The sequence below is a fragment of the Myotis lucifugus genome, unplaced genomic scaffold (assembly GCF_000147115.1).
Source record: "Myotis lucifugus unplaced genomic scaffold, Myoluc2.0 scaffold_932, whole genome shotgun sequence".
Lineage (NCBI taxonomy): Eukaryota > Metazoa > Chordata > Mammalia > Chiroptera > Vespertilionidae > Myotis > Myotis lucifugus.
In genome coordinates, this window is record NW_005871980.1 from 32,755 (window position 1) to 55,643 (window position 22,889).

A 22,889-nucleotide genomic window follows, 5' to 3' on the forward strand; every position below is an offset into this window, starting at 1 on the left:
ATAGTAATTTCTCTCGGTCCTAGGTAGGTCCAGGGGGGAAAAAGGCGTGACTTGTTATAAAGCCGGCGGGGACCTTTCTGGCTAGACAGCGTTTCCAACTTCGTCACTTACGAGCCGCGTCCGGTTGAAATCTCAGTTTCTTGCTTCTTCCTTCCAGTGGCCCTACCCCATATCAACGAGACGGAACTTCCGGAGTAGGAGGCCCAGAAATCAGGATTTTAAAAAGATTCCCAGGTGATTCTAATGTGCAGCCAAGGTTGAGAACCACTGCTTCAAGCTTTTAGTCTATTGTTTACTCCACCTGTTACCCCCCTACTCAGGCAGCTAAGGTTTTAAACACAATTATCTTTGGTTTTTTTCAACAAACCTTTTCACAATAGCCTGTTCCCCCTGGGTGTGAACTCTGAATTGGTTACCATAGAGCAGCCTGTGAGTGGAGTCTTCCCAGAACCACAGTGTGTCAGGTAATGAGAATGTTCTGGTAATGGGGCCGTGACGGGGTCCAGCCCTCTGCTCCTGCCAGTGGTTGTTGGCTGCCGGGTTTCCACTGAGATCAGGCGCTTGATTTCAAGGGAGCGGGGAGATGGGAACAGAGAAAGTTAAAACGCCCCAAACTTGTGTTCATACAGAGATTCTGCCGGATTTCGTGAACCTATGCTCCCTAGATTGCTGCAAACCTCTGGTTAACTGCAGAGTTTTGAAACGGTTCGCTGTGGCGTTTTGGCCGGCTTCTCGCTGTTTCACGGAGGGGAAGGCTTTCAGAGGCCAGCTCTGCCTCACTGTGTGCTGGGTGCACAGTGAGGCGCTTAGGAAGCTCAGTCCATGGGCGGTGGCACACAGGGCAAGATGCAGGTCTGGTAACCTAGGAACCCACACCCGAGACCTATATGATCATATCAACCAATACATTTAATAAAAAGAAGAAGCTCAGAGTCCAGACTTTCCATCCTCATGGCCACCAAAGGAGTTGGGGATGAAAAAGGAGCCACACGCTAACCTGACAAGTTCAGGGAAGGCAAACTCAAAGACCCAAAATAACCACAGAGAATGGTCTGAAATTAAAACTTTAATTAGAAGCAGTTATGGTGGGTCGTCACGTCCTAGGCGGGTATCTTTCCTGGCATGCCCTGGGCGCCAGGACAGAGACCGCAAATTCCTTCATTGTTATTATCGTTAACTGTCCTGCACCCACTAACCTTTTACTCTCCATCCAATCTCAGAGGTTTCCCCGCTTTGCTCCCCCCGCCCCAACCCATCACCAGTGGATTTCACGTCACCCACCTACGTCTCCTCCTTTGACTGTCACGTATCAAACAGTGAGAAACTGCCATTTCCCGAGCATTAGCCCCATCGTGGAGATTCTGCTTCCTGGCAATTGTCGACAGTTTGGCTCAAATGAACTCACAAAACTCTTTCAGGTTTGAGTGCTTTTTTATGTGAACAAAGTGGTGCACACCAGTCAGGATGCAGGGGGGGGTTCGTGTCCGAACAGCTGCATTTTTCCATTTTTGAAGATGATTGGATCTGCTAAAAACAGGGAGAGTAACACCGTAGTTTTCTGTTCACTTTAAGAATAGTCTTCGCGACGTGGGCGGGAGGGTCATAGCTGGCTGTGTTCACAGCCTCCGCTGTCCTGCCCGGAGAGGACTAGATGGGAGGTTGGCCTCATCGGTAATGTGTGCTGGAAGGTAACATACTCTGCTTTCTCTTCTGTCGCAGGGATTTAACGTCCAAAATGGCTACCATACCAGTTTGGCATACTCTGTGTCCTCACGTTCAAAAATTCAAAAATTTAAGACCCTGCACTTCATCATTTAGAGTCTGTTCAAGAAATGGTTTCCAAAATACGTCCAGATCTTCCTCAAGTGAGTATTCACGAGCAAATGCTACTGACAGGAGCTGTCACTGTGTGTGGTGCGTGCTGGACTCTGTCCGAGGGCTTCACGGCCCTGGGTCCCCACAGCAGAGGGAGGGAGTGGGTTCTGTTATCGTCCCTCCTCTCTTTACGGGGACCCGAGACTCTTCCCCACAGCTACACAGTTTCTAAGTGGCAGGTGGTGGCATGAGCCCTCCCTCCCTCCCTTCTCAGACACTTCATGAGCCCTACTATGTGACAAGAACCGTCACAGGTTCTAAGGAGAAGGAGGTGGGTCTAGGGAGGACCCGCCTGGAGGGGAGTCCAGGGAGGAAAATGGAGCGTTCCAGTAGTGAGAATCACGTGCCGGGACAGATGTACGGACGCAGCAGTGAGTGCACGGCCCAGGAGCAGGACTCGGAGGGGACACGATGGGGGGGATTGATTTTGCCTCATGAGTGGGAGAAAGGCAGTCAGAAGTCACAGTGGGCACCTGTGCGCTCACAGTTAGCGGGACTTTAATCACATGGTCACATGCATCCACTAGGGAGCCTGGGAAATACAGACTTTATGCCAGACAGCCCCGTGTCTACCCACATCTCAGGGTTCCTGTTTCTAGGGGAAAAGGAGAGTGGGAAGCGAGGGTTGACTAGCAATTTCCAGCACAGAAATGTCTCATCAGTAATGAGCCTGTTCCAGTCCAGTAGCGCCAGGCCTGCAGTGCCCTTTGGGTGTGGCTTGGTTTCCCTAACGCTGATGGTACCGGAAGGCTGCAGTGAGCGGGTCACTGGGTCACAGGGGTCACTGGGTCAAAGGGCATTCCCGAGCTCAGGCTCCTGGATTGCCCTGAGGACGCTTGTACCCGTTCGCCCGCAGGTAATGTTTAAAGGTGCTTATTCTAAGCATCCTGACAGAATATCACCCTTTACCTCTTGTCCTTTCAAGTCCGGACTCAGTGCTCTGTGGCGATTTTGGTTTGCATGTCTCTAACAGTAGAGGTCAGCTTTGATCTCCAGTTCATCTGGCTTGTGTTGTTTTCTTTTGTAACCTGCCTTTCCATCCCTTTGCTCACTTACCCACTATGAGTAAGTGGTTTTAGTGATTTTTATGAGCTGTCTCTGTAATGAAGATATTAATCCTTCATCTGCCTGATGTGCCATCCGTGTCTTTTTTCATTGGTCATTTGCCTTTAATTTTTAGTGATGGCATTTTTCAATTTTTTTTCTTAAATACAAATTATATATATATTTGTATGTTCATGTAGATATTTATATGGTGCATCCTGGCAGCATTTTCCTCTCCAAGAGTGGTCACTATTACTTGTTTGGCTGGCTTTGCTTTCATGCGAGCACATATATATGTAGATACGTACTTGTTTAACTTGTATATTAAATAAGCAGAATTCATGGGGTAAACGTGAACCTGGCAGCCACAGATACTAGACACCCTGGTTCTTTCATGAATGTTTTTTGCCTTTTGTTTGTTTCAATTTGAACAATTTCTACTGACCTGATTCTGTATTCACTAGTCCTTTCTTCTACTATGTACAGTTTGCTATTAGGCAAATCAAGTGAGTTCTGCACTTCTGATGTTGTATTTTTATTTTCTAGCTTTTTCATGTACTTCTTAAAAAAAGTTTCCATTTCTCTGATGAAACCCCACTGTGTTGACATTGTGTCAACTTTTCTGTTATCCTATATAATTAAAAGGCTAATACGCAAATTGACCAAATGGTGGAACAACTGGTGCTATGATGCGCACTGACCACCAGGGGGCAGACGCTCAATGCAGGAGCTGCCCCCTGGTGGTCAGTGTGCTCCCACATGGGGAGCACTGCTCAGCCAAAAGCTGGGCTCATGGTTGGCAAGTGCAGCGGCGGTGGCGGGAGCCTCTCCCGCCTCCCTGGCAGCGCTAAGGATGTCCGACTGCCAGCTTAGGCCCCTGAGGGCTTCCGGACTGCAAGAAGGTGCAAGCCGGGCTGAGGGGACCGCCCCCCCCCACCAAGTGCACAAATTTCATGCACTGGGCCTCTAGTCTCTAACACATTTACCATTCTTAGTTTAAACACCTGATCACGGCTATATCTGTTCACTCTGGGGTCTTCTCATGACTGTTTTTGCTCTTCATTAGGACACCTTCCCTGTTTCACTTGTCTTGCAAGTTAAAAAAGATTTAAGACCAGACATTTGTGTGAAAAACAGTAGAGATGGAAGTAACTAATATTCACCACCAGCTAAAGGAATGCGCCTCCTCTCCTGGCTTTTGGTGAGATGGCTGCTCCGTGTAATCTCTCAGTCGGGCTGGACTGGTTGCGGTTTCAGTTAGATTTGGGGGACCCCTGGTTTCAGATGTCTCCCTTCAACAGCTCTTGACATCTGAACCCTGGGGAGACTCCAGAGATCTGTCCCACAGCCCAGCTGCCAGCTCGGCCCACTGGGGAGCGCTGTGCTTTCAGCCCACCTGCCAGTTTCAGAAGTGTTCTGGGTGTTCTCTGCCCCGGCCCGGCCACTGGCCACCCTGCCCGAGGTCTGCAATGGGCTGCGAGGTACACTCAGCGAAGGCCCGTTGGCTCTGGAGGGACTGCCTCAGCTCTCTGCTCTGTCCTCCGTGGGGGTCAGCCGCTGCCCTGCGCCAGCTGAAGGCCCTGTGTGCCCTGGGCACCACACAGCCCAGAGCGGCTTGGCTTTTCTTCCTGGGGCTCCACAGGGGGAGAGGGTCCTGGGTCTTCTGTCTCTGCGAGTGCCCATCCTTTCTGAATTTAATCTCTTTCCATCCTTAGTTCTCAGATGGGCTTTTAAAGCCATCTTTTTTAGCTTATCTCATTTTTTCCTCATTGTTAGAAGGAAGAGGGACAATCTGTTGTGACTTTATTCTGGATAGATGTAAAAAATTCTGTCAAATTGCCATGCAGAAAGATGAAATTAATTTGCATTCTCACTAGCAGGTCATGCAAAGTTTGGTTAGTGCTTTCATTTTAAATCTCAGAAGTTGCAGGGGCACGTGAAATGAAAGGTTTCCCTTTAAGCAATTTCACATGGTTTCAAATTAATATTTTCTGATAATTCTAATAATTATTTTTTCCTAATAATTTTAAATTAGAATTATTGATTGAAAAGATGGGTTTCCAGAAACACCAATTAGAAAGCATGCATGCACCCCTATGTTCATAGCAACACAATCTACAATAGCTAAGATCTGGAAACAGCCCAAGTGCCCATCAGTACACAAGTGGATAAAGAAAGCTGTGGTACATTTACCCAATGGAATACTATGCAGCAGTAAAAAAGAAGGATCTCTTACCCTTTGAGACAGCATGGAGGGACCTGGAGAGTATCATGATAAGTGAAATAAGCCAGTCCAAGAAAGACAAGTATCATATTATCTCACTCAGATGTGGAATCTAATTAACAAAATAAACAGGTGAACGAAGTGGATCCAGAGACATGGAAGCATGGGACAGAGTGTGGAATCTTGGAGGGAAGGTGGGTGGGTGGGAAGTGATCAACCAAAGAACTTGTATGCATATATATATGCATAACCCACGGACATAGACAATAAGGCGGCGAAGACCTGGGGCCCAGGTGAAGGGGGTCAATGGGAGAAAAGGGCATATGTAGTACTTTCAATAATAAAGATTTTAAAAAATAATAAATTAAAAAAAGAAAAGACAGAAAAGATGGGTTTCTCAGAAAGCAACTAAAAATGTCCATGAAAGTCTGAAAGAAAGATTTCAGGACGGAGATGTAAATGGCCAGGAGGGTCCCTCTGTGACATTGGGTGCAGCTGGCACGCCAGGCTGGGCGGGCAGAGGGAGAGCAGTGTGTGTGGGCCCAAAGGGAATTGCGAGCTGTGCCACGTGAGTCCGTGGAGACTGGAAGTTCACGCGTGGCGACGCTGCGCCGTGAGCATCTCTATGGGAGGGTTAAGCCCTTCCCCTCCCTCAGGCTCTCAGCCGGTCCTCTCCTCCCAGGGGAGCAAATGCCCGGAGCACCCACCTGCGGCCTCTCCCTGTGGCTTTGTGACTCCACACAGCATGGCAGCTGGTGTGGTATCTTATGAGGGTGACCAGGCAATGCTACACACATTTAACCACGTAAGACACAGTTACTGACTGTGGTCACCAAGCCTGTGCAACCTCGTAAATAGAGAGGTTTTGCAAACTGCAGCGATTCTTAGCTTCCTCTTCCCCTAGTCGGTCATAAACTAGAAAATAGAATAGTCACATCTTCCGGCTGATGCTGGTTGGTACCGTGAGTTGATTTGTAGTTAGTGTATTTGCTTGTTGCTTCAACCAGTTACTCCAGCAGTTTCCATCGTAGGCAGAGGAAAGGCAGGGCCGTGTGGGAGCCTCTCTCCTTTGTGACTCTGGACCCAGGGACCTGACGCGCTGCAGCCAGGACGCCCTCCTTCAGGCCAGGCCCCAAAGCACGTTCGAGCTCAGCACCCTCCCCCTTGGTGTGCCTGTTCTCAGTTCCTCCTTGTCTTCGACGGGGATGCGATCTAGATGTAAGAATTACACTTTTTACCCTCGAAAATGAGCCAGAGGTTGAAAAATCAATGTAGTTTAACAAGTGATTTAAAAGGAATTGACTCCTAAGTTTCATTCCAACACCCTGTTTCACCTGTAATGACCCACGCTGTTTGCAGGGCAGGCCGTCTTGGCCTTGTGTTTCTCTGTCCTTATCACTGTCATTCCACAGAGACAGGTCCACAGGCGGCTTGGTCCCAGGCCACAGGGGGAGGGTCTTGGTCGCTTAGCTCTAAGCATGTTTAATAAACAGCCGTTTCTCTTCTACAGCCACAAGTGTTGCAAATCCGATACTGTCCTCCTTAGATGTTAAACGGATTTTATTTCAAAAAATTACCGATAAAGGAGACGAGTTGGTAAAAGCCTTCCTGCTGCTCGATCCCAGCTACAGCATGACGGTGTCCAAGAGCGAGCTGCGGAGGGTCATCAACACCTTCCTGCTGACGCTCACCAGGGAGCAGTTCCAGGACGTGCTGGCCGAGGTAGGGTCCGTCACCCCGGCGGGCAGGGCGGCCCCGAGGGAGCAGAGCACTCTTTCTTCACATCACTTCCTCACGTTGGGGCAGAGTTGGGATGAACTTTGGTCATATTTTGCACGTGGCACTGTTACAGTCATTTCTTTTAGTTTTTTGTTTGTTTTGCCTTGTTTTGTAAAGCTTCCAATGTATAAAGCATTTGGTCAACTTGCGTTTTTTAAAATATATTTTTATTGATTTCAGAGAGGAAGGGAGAGGGAAAGAGAGATAGAAACATCAATGGTGAGAGAGAATCATTGATCGGCTGCCTCCTGCACGCCCCCCACGGGGGATGGAGCCCGCACATGGGTACGTGCCCTGACCAGGAATGGAACCACGATCTCCGGGTTCATAGGTCGACGCTCAACCACTGAGCCACGCCGGCCGGGCTCAGCTTGCATTTTGGAACTTAGTACAGATGCTCCTTGACTTACGAGGGGTGTGCCTCCTGATAAACCCGTGGTCAGTGGAAAATGTCCTGAGAAAATGCATTTAACACACCTCGCCGAGGAACACCGCAGCTTGGCTGCCCACACAGCGTGCTCGGGCACTCACAGCGGCACAGTGAGTACACCCAGCGGTGTTGCTTGTTGACCCCGGTGAGCGCGTGGCTGCCTGGGAGCTGCGGCCACCGACAGCACCACCAGAGTGCCACTGGCCCCGGAAGAGAGCAAAATTCAAAGGACAGTTTCTGCTGAATGTGTATTGCTTTCGCACCATCATACAGCTGTAAAGTCGTAAGTCAAACAAACCATCGTAAGTCGGGGCTGTCGGTATTTCGGCATTTGTTCCTGCATCCCAGGGTTACTGCGTATCTACTATATGCTCGGCCCAGTGCAGAGCAGCCAGACGGGGGCCGCCCTTGAGGGGATCCCTGTCCAGCGAGGGAACTATGAAAGGGCTGATGGTTGCCCTTAGACAGAGGCGGTTACAGGGTGGTTGGGATTTAGAGGAGGGGACACTACCTAACAATGAGGTGTGGCAGTCCAGGAGGGCTTTCAGGAGGAGGGGGTATTTAACTCGAGGGGAAATACTCAAGAATACCTAAATTCTTAGGGAAAATACCTAAGAATAAACTTAACCAAGGATGTAAAAGACCTGTACTCAGAAAATTCTAAGTCACAGAAGAAAGAAATGAAAGAAGTTACAAGTAAGTGGAAGCATATACTAGTACCTCGTTCATGAACAGGAAGAATTAACATCTTTAAATAGTCATACTACCCAAAGCAGTCTATCGATTCAATGCAATTCCTAGCAAGATACCATTGGCATATTTCACAGAACTAGGGAAATACCACAGAATTTATATGGAGCCACAAAAGACCCTGAATAGCCACAGCAGTCTTGAGAAAGAACAACAACGTTGAAGGAATTATGCTACCTGACATCAAACTATACTACCAGGGCATAATAATCAAAACAGCATGGCACTGGCACAAACACAGGCATAGAGATCAATGGAACAGAAGGGAGAGCCCAGAAACGAACCCACACCTTTATGGTCAATTAATATGAACCTACATGTTAAACAAAAGCTTTATTAAGATAGAATTTACATATTATCATATTCACCATTTAAAAATATACAAGTTAGTGGTTTTTAATATAACCACAGAGTTGTGCAACTACTCCCTAATTCCTGGACATCCCACCACCTCAGAGAGAAACTCCGTATTCCTTAGCAGCCTCTCCTCACTCCCGTCCCCGCTCCCTGGCAACCATTAGCCTGCTCTGTCACAACAGATTTGCTTATTCTGGACATTCCCTGTGAATGGAACGGCACATTATATGATATTCTGTGTCTGGCTTCCTTCATTTAGCATGTTTTCAGGGTTCTTCCGTGTTGTAGCATGAATCAGTACTTCCTCTTTTTATGGCCGAATAATATTCCACTGTATGGACAGGCCACCTTCTGTCTTCAGCCGGTGGACCTTGGAGTTGCTTCCACTCTTTGGCCTTTGTGAACAGTGCTGCTATGACAGTTCATGTACAGATGTCTGTGTGGACATGGGTCTTCCCTCCTCTTGGGTACACACCTGGGAGTGGAATTGCTGTGTTATATGCGAATAATGTTCTTTTACTTTTAAAGAGCGTTTGTCCTTGCAAACAGGAAATCTGTTTTCTCATAGGCTTGATTGAACTGACACTTTATACCAAATGGAGAATAAAGACATTATTTCCTGTTCATGTTTCCTATATTCATGATCTGATGTTAATTTAAAATTTTGACAACCTTCCCATGCGAATCAGCTGTGCAGGAAGAGGAAAAGCACAGAAGATGTGAAATGTGTATCTGTTTTTAAAAGCTACATCTGTCTTTAAAAGAAGTTACTGAGAAATGTTGAATTTCAAAGATTAAAAAAAACAACAAAACAACACAGGTCCTAGCAGTCTATCCTCAATGATAGGCGTGTTTTTCTAGAGCCACGAGCTCCTGTGACGCGTGTGAATCGGGGGCTGGAGTCACCAGAGTGAAGGGCGCGGCTTCTCTTCCCAGCCCCGCAGTGCTGGGAGCGTGAGGCTTTTCTCGATCTTTTAATGACGAGTCCTTGTGGTGGTACAACCGTTCTTCTCCTACACTTAATGCCAGCCTAACGGGAAACGCGTGCAACTGGAAAAACATTTCATGGGAACATCCGCCTTCAAATGAGGAAAGAACTTCCCAGTTAGAGTGAATTTACTTGAGCTTCAATTTAAAATAGATGTTTTAATAAATATATATATTTATCAATAAATTGATTTCAGAGAGGAAGGGAGAAGGAGAGAGATAGAACCTTCAATGATGAGAGAGAACCATTGATTGGCTGCCTCCTGCACACCCCCTCCTGGGGATCGAGCCCACAACCCAGGCACATGCCCTTGACTGGATTTAGACCTGGGACCCTTCAGTCGGCAGGCCGATGCTCTATCCACTGAGCCACAGCAGCCAGGCCTTGCGATTCAATTTTTAATGTTAAGAACCATGTTGAGCATGTTTGACTTCGGGTGCTGTGATCAGGCCCGCACCTGAGTTTCTGTTGACAGGAATACGAATGGAAGAATACAGCCTCGGTTTCTGAGTGTTCATGTAGCAGTTTTGGAAGAAGTTGGCTTGGGAAATGGATTCCAGAGAATGGAAGCAGCTCGCCTGGCCCGTGGCTGCGCCAGGTGGGAGCGGCGTCTCTGAAGCCCTTGGCAGCAGGGATACTGATTTCCCAGCCGCCAACCCCGGCCCGTCCGAGACTCTGCTCTCAGCCCCTCGCCGGTGGATGGTTTTCATCTGTGAACGTTTTTGCCGGAATCACGAGTATTGGAAGGCGAGTTCTCAGCGGAGCCTCTCCTGTGGACAGCGCCGTGGGGTCTGAGGTCTTGGCGCGGGGCTGGCCATCACAGACATCTCTGCCTTAGGCCACCAGGACAGCGTGGAATGTGCCAGAAGCCTCAGGAGGCCCATGGCCTGGCTGCTTCCCCGGCGGGTGGTTAGTGTGATGAGCCTGGCTCTGAAGCACAGGGCTGTCTGGCCCTTGATGGCAGTGCCATGAGGGGAGGCCGCACAATGTCAGCCCCGCAGGGGGTCACCCGGGCTGCCTGGGGACTCCCATGGGCACCGGGCCTGGCACCCGAGCCCCTGGGGAGTGTGAGCTCCGCCGGCGTCTTTCCCGCTTCATCCACTCCCTCCCCACCAGCCGCGAGGCGCCCCCGGGGAGCTGCGTGGGGACCCTGTCCTCACCTTCTGTACGACAGGTGTCCACCCCAAGTTAGGTCAACTCAAAGGCCCGTCAGGTCAGAAGCCACGGGTCCTCCCGGGAAGAGCTGCACAAGGGACCCTCCCTCCGCGCCCTCTCGGGGGCACGTGCTGAAATGGAGGAGGGACGGTGTCCGCTGGGGAGACCAGCAGGCCGCGCTGGGCTCCGGCGGCACCTGAAGGGCTGAGGGGATGTGAAGCCACATGAGCAGACCCGCAGCCATCGCCGCTGGGCAAGTGTGCTCTGTGTACTGCGTGAACGTGAATAAAATGCATTTATCATGATGGTGTTTGTCTTCATTTTAGTTTTATAGTTCTTTTGGGGGCCGGGAGAAAAATTATTTTCACTTTTTTAAAAATTGGCCTTTTTCCTTAGAAGTACTTTCAAACTCCGGAGCGTTTGTCAGAAGAGGGAGAGGGTGGGTGGGCCGCTATGGCACTAACAGCGCCCGTACCCTCTCCCCCACGTGCCCATGTGAACACGTGACCTCACCTGCTTCTCCTGTGACCTTTCCTTGTGTGTGTGTGTGTGTGTGTGTGTGTGTGTAAACAGTACTGTACATGACACACACAACAATAGACATAATGTTTTTTTCTGAGCCATTTGAGAAGTTGCTTATGTTTTTGGTTTTTTCCTTCTAAATACTTCAGTGTGTAGACGAAGAACTATCCTCTTAAATAATCATAGTACAGTTATCAACAGCAGTGAATTAAAGATGGAGGATAAGTTAACATACAGTGTTGACACACTTGACCCAGTAATGTCTTTGCTAGAATTTGAATTTAAGAATGACGTTTTCTACCTTAAGAGCGTATGATGTGCACAGCGTTTAGCTGGCACTCGGGGTAACGCTGTGCTGTTCCTCAGCTCCTTGGGAACCAAATCCTTCATATTTCTATTTACACACATGTAATGTTATTAGCACACGTCTGTAAACACATTAGAATATATTTTGGCTTTATTTTTTAGGTAGACCTAGATTTAGATGATGTTGTAGACAACGTGCTGACGTTTAACTAGCGCAGACTGGCATGCGTGTTGTTTGCACCTGGTTTGCTGAGCAGGAGCGTCACTCAGCCCTGGTCTGAGCAGCTGTGTCCCACCCACATCCCGCCTCCGCCGCGCTGCCCCCCGCTTGGGTCCGAGTCCTCTAACAGGCTGTCCTCTTCCTGTTGAATGCAGATCCACCTCACCAGCGCGGGTGCTGTTCCGTACCTCCAGTTCCTGTCCAGGTTTGGCGGGATGGACCTAAATGTAAATCTTATAAAGAGGTAAGTGGGTTTTTTTTTAATGTTCTTCATATGAAAATGTGAAATTTGAAATGATAAGAGATAAGACAGGGTCCTTAGAACTGATCATGTCAACAGATATATATGGAAGACGTGTTGGTAGAACTTGACCCTATTGAATTTAGTGCCCAGCCGGCGTGGCTCAGTGGTTGCACATGGACCTATGAACCAGAAGGTCACAGTTCGATTCCAGTCAGGGCACAGGCCTGGGCTGTGGGCTTGATCCCCAGTGTGGGGCGTGCAGGAGGCAGCCGGTGAATGATGCTCTCCCATCATTGATGCTTCTCTCTCTCGCTCTCCCTTCCTCTCTGAAATCAATAAAAAAACCAAAACACCTATATTTAGCAAGTTGAATGAATCTCACGGACATAAGAATGAACGAAGGAGCAAGAAACAAAAGAATCTCCTACTCACGTGACATACAAACAAGCCGGACTGTATTTTTGAGGGCTACATGCCTCGGGTGCAGTTATAACCAAGTAGAAGGAAGTGACAGGTTAGGTACTAGGATGGCGGTTACTGCCAGGCCGAGAGGAAACAGTAGGATTGGAGAAGGGCACACAGGGCCTTTGGTGTTTGGCTTCAGTTCTTAATCTGGGTAATCGTTAAACAGGCTTTGCCTTGATTATAACGAAACTGCATTGTTGTATGTATTTTCTGCAAATGGGTTCTATTTCATAGTAACAATTTAAAGCTCAATGAGTTTGACAAGCAGATTAGACACAGCCCAAGAGGTAAGCGGCCTGGCGGACCAGGCAGGAGAAACGAGCCGGAACACAGCTCCGCGCCACCGAGGCCCCTCGGGTCCCTTGAGGGTCATGAGAGACGGGCTGGGAGTGACGCCCACACGGCCGAGGCCTTCCCGGAACTGGTGAAAGGGGCTGATCCAGGAAGCCAGATCTCAAGCAGGATTAACAACAGGACTAGAGACAGACCCCAAAGACAAGGCCAGGTGTCAACACTGAGATAAGTGACTTCTGAGGGGTCACAAGGAAACCAGGAGGGAATGGGTTAATCACCACCGCACTGGAGGAAACTGGCCGCCCTGGGCCCTGGAGCTGTGTGTCTGAGGGAAACAGCTCTCAGCACCTGCAGGAGAAGTGATTCTCCAACAAAAGTGGGCTTGGCCCCAACAGACCCAGCAAAACAGTTCTGAGGTCCCACCCTGGGCCCTGGAGCCGTGTGTCCCAGGGAAACAGCTCTCAGCACCTGCAGGACCGAAGCGATTCTCCAACAAAAGTGGGTTTGGCCCCAACAGACCCAGCAGAGCAGTTCTGAGGTCCCACCCTGGCAGACTGTGGTGCATGAGCGCTATCTAGCGTTTAAAAGTGCCCTAACTGGTTTGGCTCAGTGGATAGAGCGTCGGCCTACGGACTGAAAGGTCCCAGGTTTGATTCCGGCCAAGGTCATGTACCTCGGTTGTACCTTGGTTGCGGGCACATCCCCAGTAGGAGGTGTGCAGGAGGCAGCTGATCGATGTTTCTAACTCTCTATCCCTCTCACTCCCTCTCTGTAAAAAATCAATAAAATATATTTTTAAAAAAGTGCACAGGGCAGCCCTGGCTGGTGTGGCTCAGTGGATAGAATGTCGGCCTGTGGACTGAAGGGGCCCAGGTTCTATTTCGGTCAAGGGCACATGCCTGGGTTGCGGGCTTGATCCTCAGTGTGGGGCATGCAGGAGGCAGCCGATCAATGCTTCTCTCTCTCTTCCTCTCCCTTCCTCTCTGAAATCAATAAAAATATAAAAAATTAAAATGCACAGTTAAGCAACCCTTCTCATTTTGATCTCTGCGTGCCCTACGTCAACATTGACTTGCTGCATTTTAACAACAAGCTTTTCTTTTTGTCCCTCAGGTGCAGTGGAGGCGAAGTGAATGGCGGCCGGACCCTGAAAGAACTGGAAACCCTTGTAGGAGAGAAGGTAATGGAGAGCTTGTCAAATGCTCCCCCCCCCCGCCCCGCCCTTAAGAGCAGTCACTGTGAGCAGCGGGAGACGTGCAGCCTGAGCCACGGGCTTGTCTGCGTTCCCAGGTTAAAGCCGTTGGCTAAACAGATCTTACAGCGGCCCGCCCGCCCACCCGCCCGAGAGAAGCCCTTTAGTGGGGCTGCCCTTTCTGTTTTTGTCTCAGACAGAAGCAGGGTTTTCTTTAAAGAGAGAAACTACCGCTTTTTAGCAGTAAGTGCCAATCATGTGCGCACGGTACCGACAACCAGGGGACTCGGAGATACACAGAGGGGGCGTCAGTCACAGAAGCGGCCTTGCACTTAGAGAAGGAGCCTGTAGCTTCGCCCCGTTTGCTGATTGCGGTGGGTGTCACAGCACCCAGCTTGTGTGGGGGGGCGGGGATGGGGGGCCTGTTCATGGCATTTGGGGCTTGGAATCAGACCCCTTTTTAAAATGCATTTGAACCTGTCAGTTGCACGAGCAGTTTGAGAATCATGGCTTAATTTATTTGATTCAATATGTTGGTTTGAAATGTGACAAATTTTCTTTCTTCTTTGAAGTCTTCTGAGATTTTCATACATTTGAATATCAAAAATAGCCAGAAATCCACAAAATGTGTGTCTGAATGTTCCTGGCGGATGCCGTGATCGTGTGGGACATCGTCTGCTCCTCACACCCAGCTCCCTGGGCTCCAGGGAGGCGGGCGCCTGCTATACGCATCGGCTTCCTCCGTGGCGGTCCCTTTGTTCTTCTGTAAGAAACCCGTCACGTGATCGATGTTATTGGTGGGTTACAGCTTTAATTGTGTCTTTATAAACAGTGTTAATCATGAAATCTCCCGGGAAAGTTGACTGTTTGACACTCGTATCAACATAACCACGCCGTGGATCTGGAACGCGCCGCGGCGTTGGCGTGGAGGGTGTGGGCGTGAGGGGCGTAGATTACTGAGAATGATGGAGAGCTGAGGGGGGCTTCCCACTGACCGTCCTTCCGCCCACGTCCTTTTCTGATCCCAGCCCTGCCCGGTGCCCGCGGTGGGAGAGGCCCACCCATGGGCTGAGTCGGTTTAAACCCCTGCAGCGTTCATCACCTTGCGGTGAGAACAGAAAGGCGACAGTCAGGCGGAGGAGCAGGGGTGGAGCTAAGCCTGCATCCGGGCAGCTCAGGGTCTGTCATGCCTTCGGCAGCTCCAACTGCTGGCCCAGACTCTTCCTTGATCCCAGCCCTGGGCAGGCAGGGGCGTGGGACCAGGCGGGTGTCTGCCACTTCAGCTGTGGCCTTGGGACCAGGCGGGTGCCTGCCACTTCAGCCGTGGCCGTGGGACCAGGCGGGTGTCTGCCACTTCAGCCGTGGCCGTGGGACCAGGTGGGTGCCTGCCACTTCAGCCGTGGCCGTGGGACCAGGCGGGTGTCTGCCACTTCAGCCGTGGCCTTGGGACCAGGCGGGTGTCTGCCACTTCAGCCGTGGCCGTGGGACCAGGCGGGTGTCTGCCACTTCAGCCGTGGCCGTGGGACCAGGCGGGTGTCTGCCACTTCAGCCGTGGCCGTGGGACCAGGCGGGTGTCTGCCACTTCAGCCGTGGCCGTGGGACCAGGCGGGTGTCTGCCACTTCAGCCGTGGCCTTGGGACCAGGCGGGTGTCTGCCACTTCAGCCGTGGCCTAGGGACCAGGTGGGTGTCTGCCACTTCAGCCGTGGCCGTGGGACCAGGCAGGTGTCTGCCACTTCAGCCGTGGCCGTGGGACCAGGCGGGTGTCTGCCACTTCAGCCGTGGCCTTGGGCAAGTCCTCGTCATCGTTTCTTCGTCGTCAGTGGGGACAGTCACACCCACCTGAGGTGCTGCCGTGTGGTGTGGCGTGAGTACCCGCAGCGAGCACCTGGGGGCTTGGACCGCGCAGCTGCCATTGTTGGGGTAGCACTGAGTCCCCTCCCCCACTCCCAAGGGCAGAGAAGGCAAACCTGCTCCTCGCCCTTCGCTGTGAGCAGCGCCCCTGGAGCCGAGGCCTGGTCCAGCGAGTGGCCCACACACTGGGAGGGGTGTTTGCTCCCAGCTCAGAGTCGTCGTTACATCGCGTGGGCGTTCGGGAGTCTTCCTTCCTTTTCCCTCGGCCCCGGGCCCAGGCCCTCACATTCTTCTCAGCTCCCTAGTCTCCCGGGCCCCCGCCTGCCGGGGCCCAGCTCCATCCCTGAGCGGTGGCCCCGCCCGAGGCCCAGACTCGGGGCTTTGCCTTCTTCAGGACAGAAAGGACGAAGGGCAAGCGTCCGTGTGTTGCCAGGCGAACCGAACCACCTTTTGGTCTTTCTCTGTTTACCTTTGGTCAGCCCCCCGCTTGAGGGGAAGGTGGAAGTGAGGAGAGGCTGGCGAAGAAAGAGCAGCTCGTCTGGCGGCTCCTTGGATGCGCTCGGGGTAACCACGTCAGAGACGGCGCTCCCAGGCCTGCAGAGGAGCCCGGCGTATGCCCCCCCCCCCCCCAAAAAAAAAACCCACAAAAAAACAAAGACAAAACTGTTCTGGAGCGAGGACCAGAGTTCAAGAACGTCGAACTCAGTTAACACATAGGAGAGAAAGGGTAAACAAACACATCCCGAGCCCAGGCTGTGTGCTCTGTACCGCGTAACCCCTAATCAGAGCTGTTCCCAGCCCGGATGCCATGATGTCCGAACATCTGGTCTCCTGGCCGCGTGACCAGTGTGTCTGTCGGGCCCCCACCCCGTGGTCTAGCCCCGTGTTCGTGGGGCACCCTGGCCGCCTCAGGCGTCTCAGAAGCGTCAGGAGGTAAGTAGAGGCACTGCTTGCTTGGTCCGTGATACCCCAGAAGGAAAAGACACAAGTGATGGTAGGTTCACTTTCTGAAAAAGGTGGATTTTCCTAAAAAGACATTTAAAAATTACGGCTTGAGGAATAAAGAAACAGTGAATCATGGCCACTGTGTAAACGCGCCTCGCCATGATCGCAGCGCATTGCCTGAGCGCCGCCCCGCCGCCCCGAGCGAGGCCCTTAGCCGGGCACAGGCTCCCGGTGACTCATGGCCTCTCCCGATCCCGCACCCGCTCTGCCCGGGCTCCAGGTGTGGGTTGCTCTGTGGCAGATATTGGAACACATCTCCTCGCTCACCTGAAGGGAATTAGCATATCGCAGAGCTGTTGGGACAGATTGCTCGGAGGCGCTGTCCTCCCGAGGAGAAGCCTGTCAATCACAAGTGTCACAGCTCCGCGTGCGCCTGCGCCCGCCGCACGGAGACGGCGCTCACGTGTGATCTAGAGAACGTCACCCCACAGGCACTCCCACTGTGTGAAAATTATGCCGCAAACACTCCTCCTCCAGGACCTATGTGGCTGCTCTAGGACAGTGGTTCTCAACCTCCCTAATGCCGCAACCCTTTAATACAGCTCCTCATGTTGTGGTGACCCCCAACCATGAAATTATTTTCGTTGCTACTTCATAACTGTAATTTTGCTACTGTTACGAATTGTAATGTAAATATCTGATATGCAGGATGTATTTTCATTGTTATAAATTGAACATAATTAAAGCATAGTGATTAATCACAAAAACAATATGTAATTATATATGTGTTTTCCGATGGTCTTAGGCAACCCCTGTGAAAGGGTCGTTCGACCCCCAAAGGGGTCGCGACCCACAGGTTGAGAACCGCTGCTCTAGTCCTAACTCACCAAAGGCTCCCCGGGAGGCGAAAGCAAGGATTCCGTTATATCAGAATTATTTCAGACTAAGTTTATCTTTTTATTTTCTTAAAAATAAAGTTTTCCTGTGTGTGGCAAATTCACGCACAGATACACTTACAGGGTGAGTGTTTAAAGCGGTGCGGGGCCGGGGAGCAGGTGGGAACCCTCGGACCTGCCTCGCGGGGTGTGCGGCTGAGCGGCTCTCACCTGAGCGGCCCGCGCACACGTGTCTCTGCCACTGTTTCCTCGGCTGTGAGCGGGGGGACAGCATCGCAAGGCCTTGCTGAGATTCTGTGTGAGTCAATATGAAATGAACTCACCATAACGCCGGAAGTTACTCAAAAAAACAGGAATTTGCGTTTGGAGGAGATGAGACGCGAGTTCTCATGCGGACAGTTAAATGGTGGCCATTTATGGTGTAAAGCCACAGAGCGGGAGGGTGAGGAGGCCGGATGCCGATGGCACCCGCATTCAGTCTCTCTGGGGCTCTGAGCGGGTCCTGGGGAAGACGCCCGCGTGGTTGGGGGTGGGCTCACAGCGGGCGCCCAGAGAGCTCCCTGGGGGGTGTTTTCTGACTACACTGTCTAAAATTGTGTATTACTTTATATATATTTAATATCCTGATTTCAGAGAGGAAGGGAGAGGGAGAGAAACATCAGTGATGAGAGAATCATTGATCAGCTGCCTCCTGCACGCCCCACACTAGGGATAGAGCCCACAGCCTGGGTATGTGCCCTGACCAGGAATCGAACTGTCACTTCTTGGTTCATAGGTCGACGCTTAACCACTGAGCCACACCGCCCGAGCTACAGTTGTGCATTTCTTTAACACCCAGGCCATTCTGAGACTTCCTGGGAGGGGCACCTTCTCTGTCCTGCACAAGCTGAGCTTCAGTGCTGTGGGCAGGTCCTGGTGCCTGATGTGAGCTCGGGCTGTTTCCTGGTGAAAAGCGCAGCTCTGCAGGGCCGCTCTCCGGGCCGGGCTGGGCAGCGGGAAACTCCGGGAGAGCGGAGGTGGGAGCTCCAGGTGGGCTGGGGGGGTGTTTCAGTGTGGAGGACGGTGAGGGGCCTGCGGGGTAGCTTTCAGGACTAAGTCTGGGGAGAGAGGGGCCCTGGCCGTGTGGCCGTGTAGCGGGGCCCTGTGACTGCCCTGTGGGGAGCTCTGTCTCCTTAGGCAGGCTGGGCCGGTCACCCTGGAAAGGCAGGCTGGGCCGGTCAACCCGGAAAAGCAGGCTGGAGAGGAGGAAGGAAGGATCCGAGGCCGGGCATTAAGACTGATGTTGGACAAGGTGTGGGGTGGGGTGGTTCATTGAAGGTTTCGGGTGGGAGTGGCATGGGCAGGAGGTGTTAGGAGGTGCTGCCAGCAGTGCAGTGGGTACATCCAATGGGAAGGCAGCGGAGGCAGGGCACCTGGACCAGACCCAGGCGGGACCCGTCACTCGTCACCATCAGCCACATCTGAGCACCGCTGGGGCAGAGACCTGGGGTCCTGGGAGCGGAGTGGCTTGCCCTTCCCTGCGTGCAGCTCTGCCCTGGGGTGAGCTGGAGGCAGGTGACGGGGTGGCCGGCCTGTGGGTGTGGGCTGGCTTAGCAAGATAAGAGGGACGGGAAATTTCCTTCTAGATCTGGCTGCTCCAAAGCCCAGCTATTGGTATGCAGCCTCCAGCTTGTTTTCCTGGCTGTCGGGGTGCATGGTGGGTGGGATTCTCCTAGTAGTCTTTAAGCTGCACGTGGCAGGGACTCATTTTAACAATAAATCAAACGTGCGGGAGGTTTGCGTGGCCTGTGCTCAGAGAACAGCAAGTTGATCTTTCCACTGTGGCTGCAAGGAAACCCCACTCCGGAGTTTTGGGTTTTTGCTCCGTGATAGCAGCTCTGATGTTGAGGTTGCCTTGACCTTGTGGTCGGCCCCCTTTCTCCGTGTTCACCGGTCTCGTGTGAGGTCTCTCTCTGTGAGCCTGTGCCAGCCTCGGTCGAGGCAGTGATGCTCGCGTGCAGGGAGTATGTGCTGTCCTGGGCGCGTGTGTGGGAGCCCCAGGGTGGCGAGAGCCAGTGTCACCGAGGCGGAGGTGGCGCCGCCGGCCGCTCCGCCCACCGGCCCCCACATGGGGAGCTTGTGTTGATGAGGTTCTGAATGTGCTCTAATTTTTTCCTATCTGGTTTGGCTCATCGCTACCAGCTGGTAAATAGGAAATGTTCACGGTAGGAAGCCAATACTCTGCAGAGCGTAAACAGATGGAACTGATATAAAGTGACAAGTTAGACGGTGCTGGGAGAATACGGAGCCAGACTCAGCGTAGCAGGCAGGCCGCTCGCCCCGTTCCGGTCCATTTAGTCCCGAATGGGCTTCCTGTCTGCACAGCTGTGCTTCCTTCATCCCCCGTCCTTTCTTCTGGTTGATAATGACAATTTCAAAGAAAAACTTTAATTAAAGATTTTATACGAAATAGCCAAAAGTAGGATAATAAGGAAAATGAGCACTGATGTGTTTATTGTGAGAGAACTCCTTTTTCATGGTTTCATTTAAAAAATGTCTCCTTAAGTTTAAAATGAAGGTAGCCACGGTGCCAGGTGCGCGGTGAGCAGGGGACGCCGAGACGGTGCTCTGCCGGGAGGCCCTCGGCTCAGGCCAGGCGGCGTGGGATGCCTCCCTCCCCCCACGGCTGGAAACCAGGGCAGACGCGGTGGCTGCGGTGCGGAGCCGGACAGAAGTCAGTGGAGCAGGAGCAGGGAGGACACGGCTGTGAAGGTTGAAGTTAAGCACAGGGTCCGGTCTGGCACGAAGAACCGCGCCCCTGGGGAAGGGCCGGCCAGAGAGCCTGCAGCCGAGTGGGGCTTCGGGCCTCAGGGCGGACACATTAGTGAGGCCTTCTCTCACCTCCTTTAACATCGGGGTACTCATAGTAATTTGGGCTCACAGCTTTCCTTCTTGGAGGTCTAAAAGCTGTAAAATGAATTTTAGACAGGGAGCTATGGAGTAATAACCACATCCACCGTGAGCAGTTTGTCAAGCCATCCGCACTCAGTGGGTGCACATGTGAGGCCGCGTGCGTGGGCTTCCGCTGCGCACTGTTCTCCGCAGGCGCCGGCCAACCTGCCCGCCCTGCCCGCAGCCTCTGGCCCATCAGCAGTTCCATCAGCGCGTTTACTGAGCGTGTTCCCTGGGGCACTGCGCCCGCGCTCACTGCTCCCCCCACTCCTACAGCGCCCAGCGCATCCCCTCTTCACAGACGAGGAAACGGAAGGCGAGGCCGCTGTTCCATCGTCACCTGAGCAACAGTGCGGAGCATTCGAGTCTCATTTCAGGGCCGGTTCTGCCCCGGGAGTGGGAAGCAGCTCCTGGCTGGTCCCGGCTGCCGGATGGGCTGGGACAGGTCTGGCTCAGCGGGAAGGCGGTTGGCAGAGAAATTGCTGGGCAGTTGGGCGACTTCTGCAGAGCCTCGGGCCCATTTCCTGGGTCTTTGAAGTCCCCTTAACTGTTGTTTGGTTTTCTTTGTGAATCTTCAGCGCTTCTCCTCGTGTTTGTGCACAGAAAGCCCTGATCCTGCTCAGATATGAGCGGGGGCGCAGGGGAGAGCGTGGGATGAGTTGTGAGCATTGTTTGGAAAGATAGTAAATATTTTTAATTTCACAGACCAGACAGCCTGCTCTGTCCACTTACTCAACTCTGCCGGTGCAGGGGAAGCAGCCAGAGGCAATCCTTTCCATATAATAAAAGGCTAATATGCAAATAGACTGAATGATGAAAGAATCAGAACAACCAGTCGCTATGATGTGCACTGACCACCAGGGGGTGTGTGCAGAACATGGCGGGATGGCCGAGGCGGGATGGTGGAGCAGGCTAACAGGGGTGCCAGACCAAGGCAGGGCACCGGTACCTGTCATCGGGGTGAGCCTCTGGTGGTTACTGAAAATTCTTTGCTCCCGTGCGCCACAGTTCTGCCCGGTGCTTGCACCCGCAGCTGGCACCAGCCCCGCTCGCACCCACTGCTGGTGCCCGGCGCTGGTCCCAATCACTCGGCGCCATCAGCGGGTGCTAGCAGCGGCTGCCACCCCTGATCACCCCTGAGGGCTTCTCCACCTCCCCCTGCTCCTGAGGGGTGATCAGGGCAGCAGCTGCTGCTCACACCCGCTGACAGCACCGGCCCCACTCTCACCGCTGCTGGCTCCGGCCCCAGTTGCTCTGCTCCATCAGCGCATGGGGCTGCCAGCAGACGGAGAACCAGGGCTGTGATGGGAGGGGCCGGGAGGGGCCGGGAGGGATGGGCCGAGACCTGCCCCTGTGCCTACCGCAGCCTTATGGCCCACAGGTCCTTTCAAGGTCACAAATTCATGCACTGGGCCCCTAGTGTGTAAATAAAGGGGCATGGTGGCGCCAATAACATTTACTTAGGAGCCTGGAGGGTGGAATCCACTAACTTCCACATGTCACAAAATACCACTCTTTTGTTTTCCCCCACCATTTAGAAGTAGAAAAACCATTCTTTGCTTGGAGGCACAAAACAAGTGGCCAATAGCTGGCCACACCTGGAACACAGGAGAGGGACGGGGCCTTAGTCAATGAGGCCGGGCGGCAGGGTGCCCTGTCCTGGCCTGTCTGCGCAGTCACAGGGCACGACCACATTCTCCTCTAGAAGCGCGCTGGATGGGGGGGAGGGCGGGAAGCAGGAGACAGCGCCCCCTCCTTCCATTAACCATGCCCCAGTTTCCCCCCCAGAAAGCGGTGGGGGTATGAGGGGTGGGAATGGAGCACCCGGCGAGCAGAGGCCAGAAGGGAATGGGGGGGGTCCCCTTGGGGAGGGAGGCGAGATGTCAAGATGGAAGTCACGGAGCAGCGACTGATGGAAGTGGGACCGGGGAAAGCCAGGCCGGGCGGCGGGCAGCAGACGTGGCATGTGACCTGCTCAGCCGATGTTGTGAGCACCCACTCTGTGAGGACACAGCACACAGCCCAGTCCCCTTCCTCAGAGCTTCCCTTTCTGCGGAGGAGGAGACACAATGAGCAGATGCTGAAAGAAGGATGAATGTGGGGAAGAGAACGGCGAGTGGTCACGGGTGAGGGTGCCTTCAGTGCAGGACGGGGGAGGGGCGGCCTCTCGGAGCAGGTGGGGTGGTGACAGACCCCAGGGAGGGCTGGGAGGAGCTGTCCGGCAGAGGAGGGGGGGTTTCAGATTATCTAGGGCAGTGGTCGGCAAACTGCGGCTCGCAAGCCACATGCGGCTCTTTGGCCCCTTGAGTGTGGCTCTTCCACAAAATACCGAGTGCGGCCGCGCACGCACAGAGGAATAATCACTTTGTAGCTGCACCCCCGCAGTCGGTATTTTGTGGGAAGAGCCACACTCAAGGGGC

The 22,889-nt window shown here is 52.7% G+C and overlaps 1 protein-coding gene across 1 annotated transcript in view; it reads left to right on the top strand.

Annotated features, from left to right (window-relative positions):
* EFCAB6 (EF-hand calcium binding domain 6) overlaps positions 1 to 22,889 on the top strand; it is a 107,137-nt gene that overhangs the window by 2,627 nt on the left and 81,621 nt on the right. Inside the window, 4 exon segments of the mRNA XM_023747624.1 lie at positions 1,720 to 1,865; positions 6,654 to 6,865; positions 11,806 to 11,894; positions 13,767 to 13,833. Of these exon segments, the coding sequence (XP_023603392.1) occupies positions 1,720 to 1,865; positions 6,654 to 6,865; positions 11,806 to 11,894; positions 13,767 to 13,833 (514 nt within the window).